Here is a 20,537-nt window from a genome sequence, read left to right as displayed (position 1 = left end):
TGACCCCATAAATATGATAGGAATGACCCCCAAATTACACTGTTAAGAGAAAAAGCATAAGGGTATCTACCATCTTGTGCTTTCAGCTATGTGAAGCACAGAATTCATACACAATATGAATGCATATATGTACACACACGTGCACATCTATGTTTCTGCATATGTGTATGGGTATATAAGGAAGCAAGTTTGTAAGCATTCTTTGCGCATACAAACGTGTATCTCTCTGGAAGGACATATTTTGAGAAACTGGTAACCGTAGTTTCTTTTTGTCATTTTTTTAAAAGACAAAGTCTCATTGTGGCACCTGGGCTGGAGTGCAGTGGCATGCTCATAGCTCACTGCAGTCTCTGAACTCCTGGGCTCAAGTGATCCTCCTACCTCAACTTCTGGAGTAGCTGAGACTAAAGTGCATGCCACCGTACCTAATTTTTAAATTTTTTTGTAAAGATGAGGTCTTGCTTTGCAGACCAGGCTGGTCTTGAACTGCTGCCCACAAGCTATCCTCCTGCCTTGGCCTCCCAGAGTGCCGGGATTACAGGTGTGAGCCACCGTCCCCAGTCCAGCAGTATTTTTTTTTTTGGAAAGGAAACTGCATGACTGAGGGACAGAAGAGGCAGGAAGGAAAACTTCATTTTCATTCTGGACCCTTTTCTAATTGGATTCATTTACATGTATTACTGTTTTAAAGCAATGTTTGTGATTCCACTCCTTCCCTCTATTGGCTTTTATATATATATCGAATATGGAGAGGAGCAAGGTGGCCAAATAGAAGCACCCACTAATTGTAATTCCCATAGGAACATCAAATTTAACAACTATCTACAAACAAAAAAGCACCTTTATAAGAACCAAAAAATCAGGCACTCACAGTACCTGGTTTTAACTTTATATTGCTGAAAAAGGACTGAAGAGGGTAGGAAAGATAGTCTTGAATTGCCAATGCCACCCCTCCCCCAGCCCCAGCACCAGATGTGTGGCGTGGAGAGAAAATCTGTACGCTTGGGAGAGGGACAGTGCAGCGATTGTGAGGCTTTGCATTAAACTCAGTGCTGCCCTATTACAGACAGTAGAAGGCAAAAGCAGGCTGAACTCAGCTGATGCCAGACCAGACAGGGAGCATTTAGACCAGCCCTAGCCAGAGGGGAATCTCCTGTACCTTGGTTGGAACTTGAATTCTGGCAAGCCTCGTCACCGAGGGCCAAAGTGCTCTGGGGCTCTAAATAAACTTGAAAGGCAGTGTAGGCCACACGAACTACAACTCTTAGGCAAGTCCTAGTGCTGAGCTGGACTTGGAGGCAGTTGACTTAGCAGGCACATGACCTACTGAGACACCAGCCAGGGCAGCTAGTGGAATGCTTGCTCGGCCCCTCCCCGCCAATCTCACTGCTCCAAAAGAGACCTCTTCCTTCTGCTTGAGGAGATGAGAGGGAGGAGTAAAAAGAACTTTGTCTTGCATCTTGGATACCAGCTCAGCCACAGTAGGATAGGGCACCAGGCAGGGTCATGAGGCTGTTTCAGGCCCTAGCTCCCAGACAACGTTTCTAGACAATCCTGGATCAGAAGGGAGCCTGCTGCCTTGCAGGGCAAGGACCCAGCTCTGGCAGGATCCATCACCTGCTGATGAAAGAGCCCTTGACCCCTGAATAAACAGTAGTGATACCCAGTTAATATCCAAGGCTGTGGGCCTTAATTGAGGCTAAGATAATTCTGGCTTTAGGTGTGACCCAGCACATTCCCAGCTGTGGTGGCCATGGTGAGAGATTCCTTCTGCTTGAGAAAAGCAGAGGGAAAATTAAAGGGTGCTTTGTCTTGCTCTTGATCTCTCTCTCTCTCTCTCTCTCTTTTTTCTCTCTTTCTTTTTATCTCTCTCTCTTCTTTCTTTCTTTTCAGAGACGGAGTCTCGCTATGTTGCCCAGGCTGGAGTGCAATGGTGTCATCTCAGCTCACTGCAACCTCTGCCTCCCGGGTTCAAGCAATTCTCATGCCTCAGCCTCCTGAGTAGCTGGGATTACAGGCACATACTACCACGCCCAGGTAATTTTTAAAAATTTTTTTATTTTATTTTATTTTATTTCATTTCATTTTATTTGAGATGGTGTCTCACTCTGTCACCCAGGCTGGAGTGCAGTGGTGCAATCTCAGTTCACTGCAACCTCTGCCTACTGGGTTCAAGCAATTCTCCTGCCTCAGCCTCCTGAGTAGCTGGGATTAGAGGTGTATGCCACCATGCTTGGCTAATTTTGTATTTTTAGTAGAGATGGGGTTGCACCATGTTGGTCAGGCCAGTCTTGAACTCCTGACCTCAAGTGATCCACCCACCTCAGCCTCCCAACGTGCTGGGATTATAGATGTGAGCCACCGTGCCCAGCTGTGCCAGGCTAATTTCTGTATTTTTTGTACAGACAGCGTTTCACCATGTTGGACAGGCTGATCTCAAACTCCTGACCTCATGATCCACACACTTTGGCCTCCCAAAGTGTTGGGATTACAGGAGTGAGCCACCGCGCCCGGCCTAATTTTTTTTATTTTTAGTAGAGACAGGGTTTCACCATGTTGGCCAGGCTGGTCTCTAACTCCTGGCCTCAAGTGACCTGCCCGCCTCAGCCTCCCAAAGTGCTGGGATTACGGGCATGAGACACTGTGCCCAGCCTGTCTTGCACTTGGTACCACCTTGGCCACAGTGGGGTAAAGCAACAAATAGAGACCCCTCTTGGGGTCCCTGAGTATAGGCCTTAGGTTCTTGGATGACATCTCTGGACTTGCTTTTTGCCAGAGGGGAGCTCACTGCCCTGAAGGGTGACTGAAAGCATTTACCACAAGCTGACTGAAGAGGCCGTAGGCCTTTACTGAACATCAGCAATAACCTGGCAGCACTCCTCATAGGCCTGTGGTGGTGGTGGACACAGGGAGAGGCCCCTGAGCCTGCGGAAAGGGGAGAAGAGTGGAAAGGACTGGCTAATGGTTTGAGTGTCAGCTCAGCCACAGTAGAATAGATAGGACACCAAGTAGATTTCTAAGGTTTTGGACTCCAGTCCATGGCTCCCAGATGGCAACTCTGGATCTGGCTGCAGCCTGGAGGAACTCACTGGCTTGAAGCTAGCCTGGCTGGCTTCACGACAGGGCATTGAGGGAACATAGGCAGCCAGATCATGGTTACAGTGGGCCATGGTGAGACCCAGTGTGGTGCCAGCTTCAGGTCTGACTCAGTACATTCTCAGTGGTGATGGCCACAGTGGTGCTTGTATCACCACACCCCTAGCTCTGGGTGGCCCAGAACAGAGGGAGAGAGAGAAGGACAAAGGGAGAGGAGGGAGGGGGGGAAGGGGGAGAGAGAAATAGTGAAAAAGAGAGAGAGAGAGAGAGAGAGATTGATTCTGTTTAGGAGAAGGTAAGCAACAAGAACAAGAGTGTGGGCTTGATAATCCACATAATTCTTCCAGATAGTCTGCAAGAAATGCAGTGTTATTGAGCTTGGGATGCCCCCTAATGCAGATATGGGTTCAATCATAATATCCAAGTTCTTTTGAATACCTGGAAATCCTTCCCAAGAAGGTTGGGTATAAACAAGCCCAGACTGTGAGGGCTACAATAAATATCTAACTCTTCAATGCCCAGACATTGATGAACATCCACAAGCATCAAGAACATCCAGGAAAACATGACTTCACCAAACAAACTAAGTAAGACACCAGGGGCCAAACCTGCAGAAACAAAACTATATGACCTTTCGGACAGAAAATTCAAAATTGCCATTTTGAGGAACCTCAAAGAAATTCAAGATAGTGCAGAGAAGACACTCAGAATTCTATCAGATAAACTTACCAAAGAGGAAATTCAAGACAACACAGAAAAAATTTAGAATTCTATCAGATAAATGTAACAGAGATTGAAATAATTAAAAAGAGTCAAGCTGAAATTCTGGAGTTGAAAAATGCAACCGACATACTGAAGAATGCATTAGAGACTTTTAATATCAGGATTGATTAAGTGGAACAAAGAATTAGTGAGCTGGAAGACAAGCTATTGGAAATTATGGTCAGAGGAGACAAGAGAAAAAAGAATAAAAAAGAATGAAGTACACCTACAAGATCTAGAAAATAGACTTAAAAAAGCAAATCTAAGAGTTATTGGCCTTAAAGTGGAGGCAGAGAAAGAGACAGGGGTAGAAAGTTTATTCAAAGGATAATAACAGAGAACTTCCCAAACCTAGAGGAATATATCAATATCCAAGAACAAGAAGCTTGTAGAACACCAAGCGGATTAACCCAAAGAAGACTACCTTAGGCATTTGGTAATCAAATTCCTGAAAGTCAAGGATAAACGGAAGGATCCTAAAAGCAGCAAAAGAAAAGAAACAAATAAAATACAATGGCACTCCAATATGTCTGGCAGCAGACTTTTCAGTGGAAACCTTATAGGCCAGGAGAGAGTGGCATGACATATTTAAAGTGCTGAAGGAAAATATATTTCAAGCATGAAGGAGAAATGAAGACCTTCCCAGACAAACAAAAGCTGAGGGATTTCATCAACACTAGACCTGTCCTACAAGAAATGCTAAAGAGAGTACATTAATCAGAAAGTAAAGGATGTTAGTGAGCAATAAGAAATCACCTGAAGGCACAAAACTCACTGGTAACAGTTAAGCATACAGAAAAACCCAGAATAGTGTAACACTGTGACTGTGATATGTAAACTACTTGTAAAAATTCCACAAGAGGTTCTGATGTACAGGCAGGACTGAGAACCCCCAGTTAGTGCAAGAGACAGTGTCTTCCTATGGTGACTTCTATCATTAAAAATCTACTTCTGAACTTGGGCTGCAAAGTAGCAGGAAGAAAACCACCAGCTGAGTTAGGTTTCCATGAGCAAGAGATTCTTACCCAAGGTTCAATCATAAATTACATGACTCGAAAGCACATTCTCTAAAATGAGCATGTTGCCCAAGATCTTAAAAATAAATAGAATAGGCCGGGCACAGTGGTTCATGCCTGTAATCCCAGCACTTTGGGAGGCCAGGGTGGGTGAATCACCTTAGGTCAGGAGTTCAAGACAAGCCTGGCCAACATGGCAAAACTCCGTCCTTACTAAAAATACAAAAATTAGCTGGGCGTGATGGCGGGCACCAGTAATCCCAGCTACTCGGGAGGCTGAGGCAGGAGAATCACTTGAACCCGGGAGGCGGAGGTTGCAGTGAGCTGAGATCACGCCACTTCACTCCAGCCTGGGCAACAAGAGCAAGACTCTGTCAAATAAATAAATAAAAAGAATAAAATAAAATGAGATGGCACAGTATCACCACCCTTCCCCATCAGTAATCACTCAGTGCAGGAATACCCCTCACCCTGCGACTTTACAAGCATCAATTACTCTGGTGTTCTTAGGCCGTGGAGGTGGATGGCAATTTACAACCGATCAGAGAAAGAAAGAAAATAAGTAGCCAGAGTAGACCCCTATATGTGGTATGTGCCCAAAATGGAAAATGCATCTTATTAAGTGGAACAGCTCCCTCAGCACTTTTCACAGATTCCCTAGGATATCCTACGATTGATACGTTTCAATGAGCCATCTTTATCTGTGTTTTGGTTTCAACTAAATATTAATTCATAGATGCTCTAAAGACCCCACATTCTTAATTCCAGATTATTTTATGAAGATAACCACTTTAAGTCTGGGTGTGGTGGCTCACCCCTATAATCCCAGCACTTTGGGAGGCTGAGGCTGGCGGATCACAAGTCTAGGAGATCGAGACCATCCTGGCCAACATGGTGAAACCCCATCTCTACTAAAAATACAGAAAATTAGCCAGGTGTGGTGGCACACATCTGTAATCCCAGCTACTCAGTAGGCTGAGGTAGGAGAATCGCTTGAACCCAAGAGTGGGGTTGCAGTGAACCGATATCGTGCCACTCCTCTCCAGTCTGGGCGACAGAGAGAGACTCCATCTCAAAACATAAACAAACAAACAAACAAACAAGAAAACTCCAAAAATACAAAAACTAGTGTTTCCCAGAACACATGCTGAGAAGTGTGTTCATCAGCAAACAACCGAGCTCATCCCATAGCACCGAAAACATTCCCGCTCATTTCTGACAATCTTCGCTCAATCTTTACACAAAGGGTAAAGTGACTCCACTCGAACCTGTGGGCTTATCTTTCTCCATGGCACATTCTAACAGCATGTTTGTGCCTGTCCTTCCTTCTCACAAAACACAATAAAGGTCCTTCTACTGAAAAGTACTCTGAATGGGTCTCTCAAAGCACTTGTTTAACAGGAAAGCTTAGTTGGGCTAGGGGATTTCCTTTCTTCAAAAAAAAAGAAAGCAACTTTCTGTGCTACAACCCTCATTAAAGAAACTAGCGCAGTTCAGGCCACTTAGGCAGTGCTTTGCTGGAATGGGTGCTGGTCCCTGGTGTTACTCAGCCTGGTGGTACCTCGTAGGGTGACTCATGTTCTGATGTCTTAAAGAACTGATTCTCTGAAGGAAATTATTCAGGATGTGAAATGTCAAGAAAGACAGATGGTGATTAAAAAAAGAAAGAGAAGTCGGTGACACTGACCTTAATTGGGAAATTGCCCAAATGAGAATATAGTGGGAAAGGAAAGAGGGATGAAGAGGGCAAAGAGAGGAAGGGAGGAAAGAAGGAGAGCAGACTGGCTGTGAGGGAGGCAGGGCACATGGGAAATGGGAGGAAAGGGGTCTGGCATTTACTGAACATCATCTGTGTGCTTGGGAAGGGCACAGAGAGGTACTAGAATAAGAATTTTTGTAAAAAGTCACAGGCAAAGTCATTTGATATGGGTTCTGAGGAGCGAGAACCACCCAAATCCCTTAGGAATATAAACCATCCTTGGAAAACATGACTAAGGTTCAAGACTGAGCTTTTTTTTTTTTTTTTTTTTGAGATGGAGTCTCGCTTTGTCACCCAGGACGGTGTGCAGCGGTGGGATCTTGGTGCACTGCAACCTCCACTTCCCAGGTTCAAGCGATTCTCCTCCCTCAGCCTCCCGAGTAGCTGGAATTATAGGTGTGCACCACCATGCCGGGCTAATTTTTGTATTTTTAATAGAAATGGTGTTTCATTATGTTGGCCAGGCTGGTATCGAACTCCTGACCTCAGGTGATCCAACCGCCTTGCCCTCCCAAAGTGCTGGGATTACAGGCATGAGTCACCGCACCCGGCCAAGACTGAACTCTTTTAATGCCCATATACCGAGGGTAGAAATCTACAAAACATATGACCTGCAAACTGAATGATCAGGAAAGGATCCTAACCACTGGAATGGGCAGACAGAGTTATAAAAAAACAGGGGATGAGAGTTTCCACCCACTACATGCTTCTCTGACATTTCTGCAGGCACCCAATCCTGGTCCCTTTGCTGTGTCCCGGACTACACATCTGATGGCGTGCCACCAAGCACCAAGAGCAAAGTTGACCCTTGACCCCATGGAGCCAATTCTCCTGCCACCCCATCAGATATCTACATTTGGTAGAGATTCCAAAATTGTGATAGGAGACTAAGCAGTGCAATTCGCGGGGAAAGGAATGAGGAAGAAGCATGTTTTATTCAGTGTTTGGGCAATCAACTAGAACTTCCTTGTAACTTGTATGGCTGTTTCAGCTTTAGCTAGTTCACCAATATCCAGTCTGGACCTGTTATAACAGAGGCCACCTTCCTGTTCAGATTGGTGGAAATTCCATTTTCTTTCTTTCTTTTATTTTTTTTTTTGAGTTGGAGTTTCACTCTTGTTGCCCACGCTGGAGTGCAATGGCACCATCTTGGCTCACTGCAACCTCTGCCTCCCGGGGTCTAGTGATTCTCCTGCCTCAGCCTCCCAAGTAGCTGGGACTACAGGCACTTGCCACCACACCTGGCTAATTTTTGTATTTTTAGTAGAGATGATGTTTCACCCTGTTGGTCTGGCTGGTCTCAAACTCCTGACCTCAGGTGATCCACCCACCTCGGCCTCCCAAAGTGCTGGGATTGCAGGCGTGAGCCACTGTGCCCGCCGGGAATTTCATTTTAATTTTGGTCAAGTATCATGATTTTAGTACGTTCTGATTCAAGGCAGAAGGCACTTAAGCTCAATCCTCAACAGCTTGAAATCAAAACCAGAAACCCACTCTAAGAGATAATGCATCTAAATGTTTGCTATGGAAAGGTAGGGGACAAACAACATACAGGAGTCAATGGCCTCCCCAAATTTGGGTGAGATGGGGCTCCCAGGGGTACATGCACTCCCCACACTGATAATCTCCCCACGGGCAGATTCTGTGACCAGAACAGGAAGAATCATTGCGGAAATGGGATTTCATGGCATGTCACATCTTCTACAGGTTAAAATTATTAGAAAAAAAATAGCTCATCCAGATAGCAGAACCCAAGAAAGAGAAACTAGAGGGGGAGGTTGGCATGGGGCAAAAAGAGGCTTCTAGAAAGCCTGCAAGGGCAGAATGGCAGTAACAGGGACCTCGGGAAAACCAGCTAAAATCCTAGCCTTCTCTGACTAAGGCTGCAGGGAGGCGTGTCTGGAGGGCTGAAACCAGAACACTGTAATAATGATTTCTGTGAATGTGATGCTAAGGTTGTTCGGCTAGGATTTTAGAGAACACCATGGAGGAAATATTTTCAGCCTGATATCAGATCTGGGGTCCAGAGAGAACAGTCTCAGCTTGTTCATGGAGAAGAGCTACAAGAGAAGCCCACATCTGTTTGCTGGGGTGGGAGAACCAGTAGGAGATGAAATAGAAAAGCCACAAAGGAAAAGGCGTCACGGCAAAAGCAAGCCAAGTTCTACTGCCCTCAGTGATGTACTGTCTGTGGTCACTTACACTCAACATTGGCAGAGACCACGTGGTCCACAAAGCCTAAATGTTTACTTGCTGGCCCTTTTCTAGACCCTGCCTCTGACGCTGGCCTGACCCGGGGCAGACCATATACCTATATATACACACACACACACACACACACACACACACACACACACACACACACAAGGATGGTTATTTATATAACTCATACCGCCAATCCAACAATACTAATAGTTAACATCTAAGACTGATTGATATGTATCCTTTAAAAATTTCTGGGTGCAGTAACATGCAGATTCTTGCATGCATATCTCCATTTTAAGAATATATACACTGGCTAGACATCGTAGCTCATGCCTGTAATTCCAGGAGTTTGAGGGTGAGGTGGGCAGATCCCTTGAGGTCAGGAGTTTGAGACCAGCCTGGGCAACATAGTGAAATACCATTTACACACACAAACACACACACAAATACAAAAATTAGTTGGACATAGTGGTGCATGCCTGTAGTCCAGCTACTCAGGAGGCTGAGGTAGGAGGATCACTTGAGTCCAGGAGGTCGAGGCTGCAGTGAGCCAAGTTCACACCACTGGACTCCAGCTGGGGAGACACAGTGAGACCCTGTCTCAAAATATATATATATATATATACACACTAACAAAGACCTTAATGTATTTTCTCTGCAGAACTTGTCAGATATGCTCTCCCAGCCCTTCATACCAAGGACAATGGGTACTTGCCCAAGCCCATCCACCATTCTGTCAGTCGCATCCTGAGAAGAGATCAGAGAAGATTCCCTCCTAGACCACGCAAAATAGACCGATCATCTTTGACACGTGTGGCCACGACCCACGTGAAGATTTATAAGCGACCTAGTCACCGGGACTTCATGTGGTTACCTTTTCTGAATGGCTCCCGGTTCTCCTCCGCTTCCCTGTTGACTCGGTTTTGTTCTGGTTCAACAGCAGACCCCTGGTCATCAAGTTCATCTTCTGTTTCATCATCACTGTAGGGAACCACTTCGTCATTAGGCTGAGAATCCTCATCAAATGTCGTTTCTGAGTCTCTTTCTGTACTCATTCTGCTGGCAAATTGGAACTACCTGCTTAAAAGGAAAGAGAAACCAGAGTGAATTATGACTCTTGCCCAGTTTTTGGTTGAATCCTGCCTGCATCCTGTTACAATGCCCCTTTTATAGAACATTGTCTAACATGTAAATATCCTGGAATAGTACCCCCAAATTCAAGTTAACATGTAAACAAGAACAAAACCATTCAGTACTGATTAAATGCTTGGGTAAGATTTTTTTTAAAAATATGTAGCTGCAAACCTTTTATTTTTAAACAAGGGTGTGCATATACATATATATATATTTTTTAAACAAGGGTGTATATATATATATATATATATATTTTAGGCAATATTTCAAATTAGGGGGTCTCTACCCAATGAAATAAATTTAGTGGGTAACAATCAACATTAAAATAAAATGAAACAGGCTATAAAATATCAGATTACAGCACATATAATAAGTACTGCTTGATAAAATAGTTGTACACATTCACACGTTTATTTGCATTGTGAGTGTTAATGGAGTTGAATTTCTTACTGTGGATTGCTGGCAAAGTTGACAAACCATTGCTCTAAGATATCTAGTTTCTGCTAACACTAACATTCTGAGCCTTTGTTCTGATACAACATTTTTAATATAACCTTAGATCTTCCAAGTTTACTGACTTCCCAGGAATGCTCCCTAGCCTTTCTATCTTCCTAACTACCACTGCCCACTCTGTATCTGGAATTTGCGTTTGAGCATCTACCGCATAAGATGACTCCATACAAGTGAGAAGAACAAACTTAGATTTATTTTAGGAAGATATTTACACAAATACCTCAGGTTACAGACACACAGCCTGGCATTTACATAAGCATCACAGTGCCATGTAGTCAGTATTGTTAATGACAGCAGCTCGCATTTATTTTGTGTTAACTGCATGCCAAGCCTTGCACTAAGCACTTTATAGACATGGGCTCTTTGAAACTTCCCACACCACCATGGTGAGTAACAGTATTATTGTTATTCCTACCCAGCAGAGGAGAAAAATCAAAACACTGGAATGCTAAATAACTTGCACAATGATTATTAAAAATTTAAGGCAGCCACGCGCGGTGGCTCACACCTGTAATCCCAGCACTTTGGGAGGCTGAGGCGGGTGGATCACGAGGTCAGGAGATCGAGACCATCCTGGTTAACACAGTGAAACCTCATCTCTACTAAAAATACAAAAAATTAGCCAGGCATGGTAGCGGGCACCTGTAGTCCCAGCTGCTCGGGAGGCTGAGGCAGGAGAATGGGGTGAACCCGGGAGGCGGAGCTTGCAGTGAGCTGAGATAGCGCCACTGCACTCCAGCCTGGGCGACAGAGTGAGACTCCATCCCAAAAAAAAAAAAAAAAAAATTTAAAGCAAAAACAACTGCTTCACAAAGAGATGTCTATGCTCTATTTTTATACTATGGTTTATGATATATTTTGGGTGAAAATTGCCTCAAGTAGAACTATGTAGCTGATTGCATGTTTTGCATCAAATCTTAGACCTCCAAAATAATTTTTATATTCACAAATGGACACTTAGGAAATTTTCAAATATTTATATGAGGATTTTTGCCAAGTATTATGTAAAACAGTAAAAGCCAAAAGCAAGCTGGGTTACAATTGCGAATGTGTAAACAAATTGTGGCATCTCATATTATAGGATAACGTGCAACAATTTAGATGATCAGAAGAGTATTTGATGACATTGCATTAATGACCTTAAGTTAATAGGTAAGTTATAAAGCCATATATATAGAAAACACCCAGTTATTCACACACACACTTGTTCATTTTCCAAAATTTCAATAACTGACATACATTATTTTATTATTATTATCTTTTGAGACAGAGTATCTCTCTGTTGCCCAGGCTAGAGTGCAGTGGTGCAATCTCGGCTCACCGCAACCTCTGCCTCCCAGGTTCAAGCAATTCCCCTACCTCAGCCTCCTGAGTATCTGGGATTACAGGCGTGTATCACCATGTCTGGCTAATTTTTGCATTTTTAGTAGAGATGGGGTTTCACCATGTTGGCCAGACTGGGACATACATTATTTTAAGTGAGATGACCCATGCAAAATGGTCAACTCAGTACATAGCCTACAATAAGTATTCAATAAACATTAACTCTTAATTTTTCATATACTTCTTGGTGATTTGTATGCTTCCTTTTGAAAAATGTCTATTCATGTCCTTTGCCCACTTTTTAATGGTATTATTATTATTTTAAAATATTGCTGGCATTCATTATTACAAAGAACAACTTAGATTCTACTGCATGATGCTGTACTGTGGCACAGTTCTAAAGAGCCCTATAGTCATGGATGCAAAGTTCCTAGCACTACTGGTCCTCAGCACCTCAGGCCATTATCTTATGGCTTCAAAGAATATTCAATCCCCAAATCCATAGTCTTTACCTCTGGCCTTAGCTTTTCAGGAGCAAGCACAAGCCTTCCTGGTGAGAGACAGGACTAGCTGGATTTCCTAGGCCAACTAAGAATCCCTAAGTCTAGCTGGGAAAGTGACCACATCCACCTTTAAACAAAAGGCTTGCAACTGAGCTCACACCTGACCAATCAGAGAGCTAGAGAGCTCACTAAATGCTAATTAGGCAAAAACAGGAGGTAAAGAAATAGCCAATCATCTGTTGCCTGAGAGCACAGCGGGAGGGACAAGGATCAGGATATAAACCCAGGCTTGGGAGCCGGCAATGGTAACACCCTTTGGATCCCCTCCTTGTATGGGAGCTCTGTTTTCACTCTATTTCACTCTATTAAATATTGCAACTGCACTCTTCTGGTTTCCGCTGGAGCTGAGCTTTCACTGGCCGTCCACCACTGCTGTTTTGCCGCCATCTCAGACCCGCCGCTGACTTCCATCCCTCCGGATCCAGCAGGGTGCCCACTGTGCTCCTGATCGAGCGAGGCGCCCATTGCCACTCCTCATTGGGCTAAAGCCTTGCCATTGTTCCTGCACGGCTAAGCGCCTGGGTTCGTCCTAATCAAGCTGAACACTAGTCACTGGGTTCCACGGTTCTCTTCCGTGACCCACGACTTCTAATACAGCTATAACACTCACCGCATGGCCCAAGATTCCATTCCTTGGAATCCGTGAGGCCAAGAACCCCAAGTCAGAGAACACGAGGCTTGCCACCATCTTGGAAGTGGCCTGCTGCCATTTTGGAAGTGGCCCACCACCATCTTGGGAGCTCTGGGAGCAAGGACCCCCGGTAACACTGGCAGTACTTATACTTTCATTGGTTATACTTCTACTTCCCTAGTTATATTTATACTTTCCTGGCAGTATGTATACTTTCATGGTTTATACTATTTTAAAATTATTTTTTATTAAATGGAGCTAAGTTTTTTAAGTTGTCTTTTCCACTAAATCGGCATCACCATGTTAAATCTAAATTTCCCTACTAAGTCTTTATTTTATTTTATTTTACTTTAAGTTCTAGGATACATGTGCAGAACATGCAGGTTTGTTACATAGGTATACATGTGCCATGGTGGTTTGCTGCACCCATCAACCCGTTGTCTAGGTTTTAAGCCCTGCATGCATTAGGTATTTGTCCTAATGCTCTCCCACTCCTTGCCCCCACCCCCCGCCCCCAACAGGCCACGGTGTGTGATGTTCCCCTCCCTGTGTTCATGTGTTTTCATTGTTCAACTCCTGCTTATGAGTGAGAACATATGGTGTTTGTTTTTCTGTTCCTGTGATAGTTTGCTGAGAAAGATGGCTTCCAGCTTCATCCATGTCCATGGAAAGACCACAATCTCATTCTTTTTTATGGCTGCAGGGATTATTTGTTTTTGAGTTGTTTGAGTTCCTTGTGTATTTCTGGATACTAGTCCTTAGTTAGATGAATAGTTTGCAAATATTTTCTCCTATTCAACAGGAAACACTGTTGATTGCTTCCCTTGCTGAGCAGAAGCTTTTTAGTTTAATATAGTCCTATTTGTCTATTTTTGTTGTTGTTGTTGCCTGTGCTTTTGAGGTCTTAGCCATAAAATCTTTGCCTAGACCAATGTCCTAAAACATTTTCCCTATGTTTTCTTCTAGTATAAAGTTTTATTAGGTTTTGTTTTTTGTTTTTTTTTTTTTTTTGAGAGGAAGATTTCACTCTGAAACTCAGGCTAGAGTGTAGTAGGACAATCATAGCTCATTGCAGCATTGAACTCTTGGGCTCAAGGAATCTTCCTACCTCAGCATCCCAAGTAGCTGGGACTACCAGCACATGCCACCATGCCTTTTTTTTTTTTTTTAGCCATGGGGTCTCACTGCATTGTCCAGACTGGTCTTGAATTCCTGGGTCAAGTGATCCTCCAGGCTTGGGCTCCCAAAGTGCTAGGATTATAGGTGTGAGCCACTGCACCTGGTCCCATTTAAGTCTTTAATCCATCTTGAGTTGACTTTTGTGTATGATGAGAGACAGGGGCCCAGTTTCATTCTTTAGCATGTGGGGATTTATTTCTGGGTTCCCTATTCTGTTCCATTGGTTTATGTGTCTTTTTTTTTGTGCCAATATTATGTTTTGGTTACTACAGCCTTGTTATATATATATATAACAAGGTGACTCTGAAGGTACCATATATAAACATTTTTTATTGTTGTAAAATATATGTACATAAAATTTACCATTTTAGCCATTTTGTTTTGTTTTTCTCATTGCAGCCTCCTGGGCTCAAGCAATTCTCCCACCTCAGCCTCCTGAGTAGTTGAGACTACAGGTATAAGCTACTACATCTGACTCATTTTTGTATTTTTAGAAGAGACAGGGTTTCGCCATGTTGCCTAGGCTGGTCTCAAACTGGGCTCAAGTAATCTACCTGCCTCAGCCTCCCAAAGTGCTGGGATTACAAGCATGAGCCACCACACCAGGCCTTGTTTCTCCCTACTTTTTTTTTTTTTTTTAATTTCTTAAAGCTGTACCATTGGAGAGTTTTAACTTTTTGTTTGTTGGTTGGTTTTCTTTCTCTTATTTATTTATTTTTGCATCTCAGATGTCACTTCCATGATTAGGTTATAAAAAACCGTGAGTTCTTCTTGCCAGCCAACTCTTTCCCCTTCCCTGCTTTGGTGAAGCAGCTGCCCTATGGAGAGGCTCACATGGCAAGATGTGAAGTGAGCATTGACCAACAGCCAGCAGGGACTGGAGCCCTCAGTCCAAGAGCCCTTAAGGAATGCAGTGAATTGTGCAATCACTACATGAACTTGAAAGCAGATCTTCCTCAGTCCTGCCTTCAGATGAGACATCAGGCTGGGCTGGCACCTTAATTGTAGCCTTGCGAGAAATCCTGATATGGAGAACCCAATTAAGCTGTGCTCCGATACTTGATTCATGGAAACTGTGAGATAATAAATGCGTGTTGGTTTAAGCTGCTAAGTTTTAGAGTAGCTTGTTACACAGCAATCGATAACCAATACACATACCATTAATCACAAGTAATAATTCTAGGGTCAGGCACGCAATGTAGCCACTATTATTTCCAAGTTATTCCAAACAGCCCCCATCTAAAAGGCAGCAGAAATCTTCTCTATTTTCCTAGTTAGTCCAGACACATGCCATACCCTGTTTGGAATCTGCCCAGTATTCTTTTATTTACTTATTTGAGACAGAGTCTCACTCTGTCACCCAGGCTGGAGTCCAGTGGTGTGATCTCAGCTCACTGCAATCTCTGTCTCCCAGGTTCAAATGATTCTCCTTCCTCAGCCTTTCCAGTAGCTGGGACTACAAGTGCATGCCACCACACCTGGCTAATTTTTGTATTTTTAGTAGAGACAGGGTGTTACCTTGTTGGCCAGGCTGGTCTTGAACTCCTGACCTCAAGTGATCCACCCACCTCGGCTGGGATTATAGGCATGAGCCACCACGCCCGGCCAATGCTCAGTATTCTTGAAAGTAAAATGACAAACTTGGTGACAGTTGTAATTAGATAAAGAATCTCATGAAGCAATAGTAATAAAATGTATCTAAGATCTACATTAAATTTAAACTTTATACTGTTATAGAAACAGCATATTTACAGTTCCCAGCAGGAACAGGATTACATTTTTTATTTCCTCCCAAGGCAGGACCTAAAAAATCTAGAAGCCTGGGATAAATAACAAAACTAAGGTATCAACAGTATCACTGTGGTGGGGACAATTCAGCCAGGATCTTTACATATGATAGAAAAGGCTTCTCTGAGTCCATAGCTTCACCCCCTATTCCTCAAAAAGTCCGCCCCAGAGCCCTTTCTCACAAAGGAAGATTGGCTGCCTGGGTGCGGTGGCTCACACCTGCAATCCCAGCACTTTGGGAAGCTGAGGCAGGAGGATCATTTGAGGCCAGGAGTTCAAGATGAGTCTGGGCAATATGGCAAGACCCCATCTCTACAAATAATAATTTAAAGAATTAGCTGGGCACCTATAGTCCCAGCTACTTGGGAGGCTGAGGTAGAAGGATCGCTTGAGCCCAGAAGCTCAAGGCTGCAGTGAGTTAGGGTCTTGCCACTGAACTTCCGGCTAGGTGACAGAGCAATACTCCATCTCTATTAAAAAAAGAAAAAAAAAAAGACTGGCTCTTGTTTCATTCTGTACAAGTTCAATGGCGGTCATTAGAAAAGGTACAGGGGAAATCTCAAAACCTTGACGTTTCAGAGATGAGCAGCTTTTTCATTCCCCTGGCTAAGGTTCAAAGGATTTCTTAGTCCAACATTGCCATGGGCTCACAGCATTTCCTAGTAATATTATATTTCTTCTTCTCCATATAAGGCAGCCCCTTCCAGGACAAAAGATTTTTCATACACACTGTCTCATGCAATTGTCACAGAATTATGCTCAGGCGTGTCGCCAGGCAATGTCATTACCTTCTTACTAATGAAAAAACTGAGGTGGTTTCAAAGCTTGCCCAAGGTGATCTAGCTCCTGGCTATTCAGGCCGTCTCCACACATATCCTAGCTCTGTGCTCTCTGTGGTACAGCGAACGCATCATGGATTCAGATTGGAATTCAAGCTCTGCCCAGGAAGCATCAGAGCCTGCTCCCCACTCCCAACATCACCTGCTTCCCTCCCTTCCCCACACCTACTAACAACATCATTAGTCACAAGAAAACCCTAAGCAAAGGAAGAATTTGACAAGCAAAATAAATCAAACTTTGAGGTCTACAGGCAGATCCATCCTACATCAATGAATTCTAAAATGTAAAATGCTTCCCAATGTATGCCACTGAAGAGTGAAGTGAGATCAATCATTATTTCCTAGGCGGTTTTTGAGCTGGGCAACCTGGGAGTCACAGAGGTGAGCAAGAACTTGGGGTGGGTGGGAGAGAGATATTGAGGAACCAAAAAAACCTCAGAGGCAGAAAAATGCAATGGAAAGGCCCAGCACCAGCACAGCTGGGAGATCTGAGGGAAAGAGCAGAGCTGGGGAAAGGTAGTTTTGGAGCCACCTCCAAAAGTAAGGCAGCCCATGCAGCCTTGACAAGGCTTTATTCCAGGGAGTGAGAGGGCCCACGGAAGGTGTCTGCAAAGGAAAGAAATCTGATCTGCACAGCACTCATCTGACAGGGGGAAGAGTGTGAGTGGCTGGGAAGGTGAGAGCCTGGGAGGGAGACTGTTCAAAAGTCACCCTGGAAACAGCATCTCCTTGTCACAGTTTCTTCACCTGGAACACCAAGTGGTTCCACCTTATTACCTCCACCAACACACTCAGCACCAACACTCAGTGCATGAATCTAGCCACAGCAAGGAGAAATACAGGCCTGGGCCGAACGCGGTGGCTCACGCCTGTAATCCTAACACTTTGAGAGGCCAAGATGGGCTGACTGCCTGAGGTCAGGAGTTTGAGAACAGTCTGGCCAACATAGTGAAACCCCATTTCTACTAAAAATACAAAAATTAGCGGGCATGGTGGTGTGCGCCTGTAGTCCCAGCTACTTGGGAGGCTGAGGCAGGAGAATCGCTTGAACCCGGGAGGTAGAGGTTGCAGTGAGCCAAGATGGCACCACTGCACTCCAGCCTGGGCGACAGAGTGAGACTCTGTCTCAAAAAAAAAAAAAAAAAGAAAAAGAAAAAAAGAAATACAGGCCTGAACTAGGGTGGTGGCAGCCAGAAAAATGTGCTTAAAATGAAGGCAGGGTGGGGCTGCCATTCTTTTGTCTAGAAAATGAAGGAAAAAAAAAGTAAATAAAAGACTGGGGCTGGTTCCCATAGGATAAGAATTCTGTCATTCCCCAGACGTTTATTTTGGAGACTCGGCCTCAATCCACAATGTACTTTTATAGTAAATAATGAAAATTACCAGGAGAAAAGCCTTGTTATTTTTATGTTCAAGCGTCATCCTTACTTGTTAGGGACAATGGCCTCATTTTTACCCCATTACTATTGACTCTATAATTAGGCTTTAAGTTATATTCACATTTGAGTAATACAAAGTCACAAGAGCTTTATAATTGACCTGGAAGCAAACCCTCCAGGGTAAAATAAGTCTGTCAAGCTGAATTAATTTTAATGTTAAAAGAGTCACCAAGCTATTAATACAAAGATTGCACTCCTGAAAGACATACGAAACATCATAGCTTTCTGGAACAAAATATAAACTTTGAAACTTTTGATCTACAGAGAGACAACTTATATTCCCCATCCAGACTCACTAGGAATGGCTCGTTTGAATGAAAAGGCAGTAGAAGAGGCAGATAAGTAAATAGAAATAATAAACACATAAAATTATACAATAAAAGATTACTCTTACTAGCAATCAAAGAATGGCAAGTTGATGAAAACACAGACACCATTTTATGCCTATTCAGTTGACACTATTTAATGTTTTCAATGTCAGCAGTGGAGATGAATGAATCCTCACCCACCTTGCTTCTAGCCTTGAAATTAGTATATATCTATTACTGATGGCAACGCTTTATGTACCCAAAACACTAAAGATATATTTGAAGCAATCACCTCATTTATAGAGCCTTTTCCAACAGGAATACTTCAATGAAAGGACTCTCATTGAAACATATTTTATTTTTTTTGAGACAGAGTCTTGCTCTGTCACCCAGGCTGTAGTGCAGTGGGGAGATCTCGGCTCACTGCAACCTCTGCCTCCTGGGCTCAAGCAATTCTCCTGCCTCAGCCTCCCAAGTAGCTGGGATTATAGGCATGCACCACCATGCTCAACTAATTTTTGTATTTATAGTAAAGACAGGGTTTCACCATGTTGGCAAGGCTGTTCTTGAACTCCTGACCTCAGGTGATCTGCCTGCCTCAGCCTCCCAAAGTGCTGGGATTACAGGAGTGAGCCACTGCACCCGGCCACAAAATTTTTGATTGGCGTCATTAGTTATAAAAAGCAGGAATGGAAACCACATGAGTGTCCAACAAGATCTCATGGTTTTACAATTTTGTTTTTTTTTCTGATGCAGGGCTTTGCACTGTCACCCAGGCTGGAGTTAAGTGGCACGATCATGGCTCACTGCAGCCTTAACCTCCTGGGCTTCAGTGATCCTCGCACCTCAGCCTCCCAAGTAGCTGGGACCACAGGCACATAACACCACAACTGGCTAATATTTTGAGAAAATTTTTGTAAAGATGAGGTTTCACTACATTGCCCAGGCTGATCCCAAACTCCTGGCCTCAAGCAATCCTCCCACCTCAACCTCCCAAGGTGTTGGGATTACATGCATGAGCCACCACGCCTGACCTAAACATTTTTATGTTTTAGTATAGCTATTAAAAATAACAGCTGTTTTTATTAACACTATCAGATGAAACATAGGAAATGTTTTACAGTATTAACCGTGTGGGTGAGGCAGAAATCAGAATTGTGTTCTATAACTGCAGCTTTGTAAATAATACGTTTGTTTTTAGAACTAACATTTGCACTGAAAGATACATAATTCTCTGTGTGTTTTTCCTTTCAAAATAGTCTGCAATTAATAATAGCTATCCACTCCCTATATCCAAACACTGCTGAGCAATTGCTCGTATACTGGGTACATTTCGTGCAATTTCTACAGCACACACAAAAGGAAGGGCTTATCCTCATTTTGTGGGCTTGGAGAGGTTAGGTGACATACTTCTCCAGGGTCACATATTGAGGTTTCAACCAGGTCTGCTTGTCCCCAAATCTCTTATGATTTGTCCCAGTGCTGCTCAAAGGGGGAGAAAAGTTGGATCAGGCCATTAGGATTATGCCCACTGATGCTCACTTTTTTTTTTTTTTTTTTTTTGAGGCAGAGTCTCATTCTGTCTCCCAGGCTGGAGTGCAGTGGTGCGATCTCTGCTCACTACAACCTCTGCCTCCCTGGTTCAGGCAATTCTCTCCTGCCTCAGCCTCCTGAGTAGCTGGAATTACAGGTCTACGTCACCAAGCCCAGCTAATTTTTGTATTTTTAGTAGAGACAGGGTTTCACCATATTGGCCAGCCTCATCTCAAACTCCTGACCTCAAGTGTTGCACCTGCCTTGACCTCCCAAAGTGCTGGGATTGCAGGTGTGAGCCACCACTGTGCCCAGCCACCGATACTTTCTTAATATCATTCTGTCTCTTTGCAAATGATTACAAAAACAAAAAATGGTAGCATGGAAGTGGGTTCATAGAACCCACCATGCATGGTGCATGGAAGTGAGCTGAGAAGGGATGGTTTGCA

General features: G+C 43.6%; 1 protein-coding gene across 4 annotated transcripts in view; it reads right to left on the bottom strand.

The window, feature by feature from the left end:
- ATP8B1 (ATPase phospholipid transporting 8B1) overlaps nucleotides 1-20,537 on the bottom strand; it is a 138,293-nt gene that overhangs the window by 67,682 nt on the left and 50,074 nt on the right. For 2 of the 4 annotated variants that reach the window (XM_032152195.2, XM_058438300.1), the window contains exon 2: nucleotides 9,713-9,918. In XM_032152195.2, coding sequence (XP_032008086.1) covers nucleotides 9,713-9,893 — 181 coding nt within the window. In that variant the 5' untranslated portion in view covers nucleotides 9,894-9,918. Of the gene's footprint in view, nucleotides 1-9,712; nucleotides 9,919-20,537 lie in introns of those variants that run through there. The other 2 variants (XM_032152196.2, XM_032152197.2) reach the window with 2 other exon arrangements.

The sequence above is a fragment of the Hylobates moloch genome, unplaced genomic scaffold (assembly GCF_009828535.3).
Source record: "Hylobates moloch isolate HMO894 unplaced genomic scaffold, HMol_V3 SCAFFOLD_5, whole genome shotgun sequence".
In the NCBI taxonomy this organism is placed as follows: domain Eukaryota; kingdom Metazoa; phylum Chordata; class Mammalia; order Primates; family Hylobatidae; genus Hylobates; species Hylobates moloch.
Note: the sequence above shows the minus strand (reverse complement) of the source record. Positions and strands in the feature narration are given on the sequence as shown.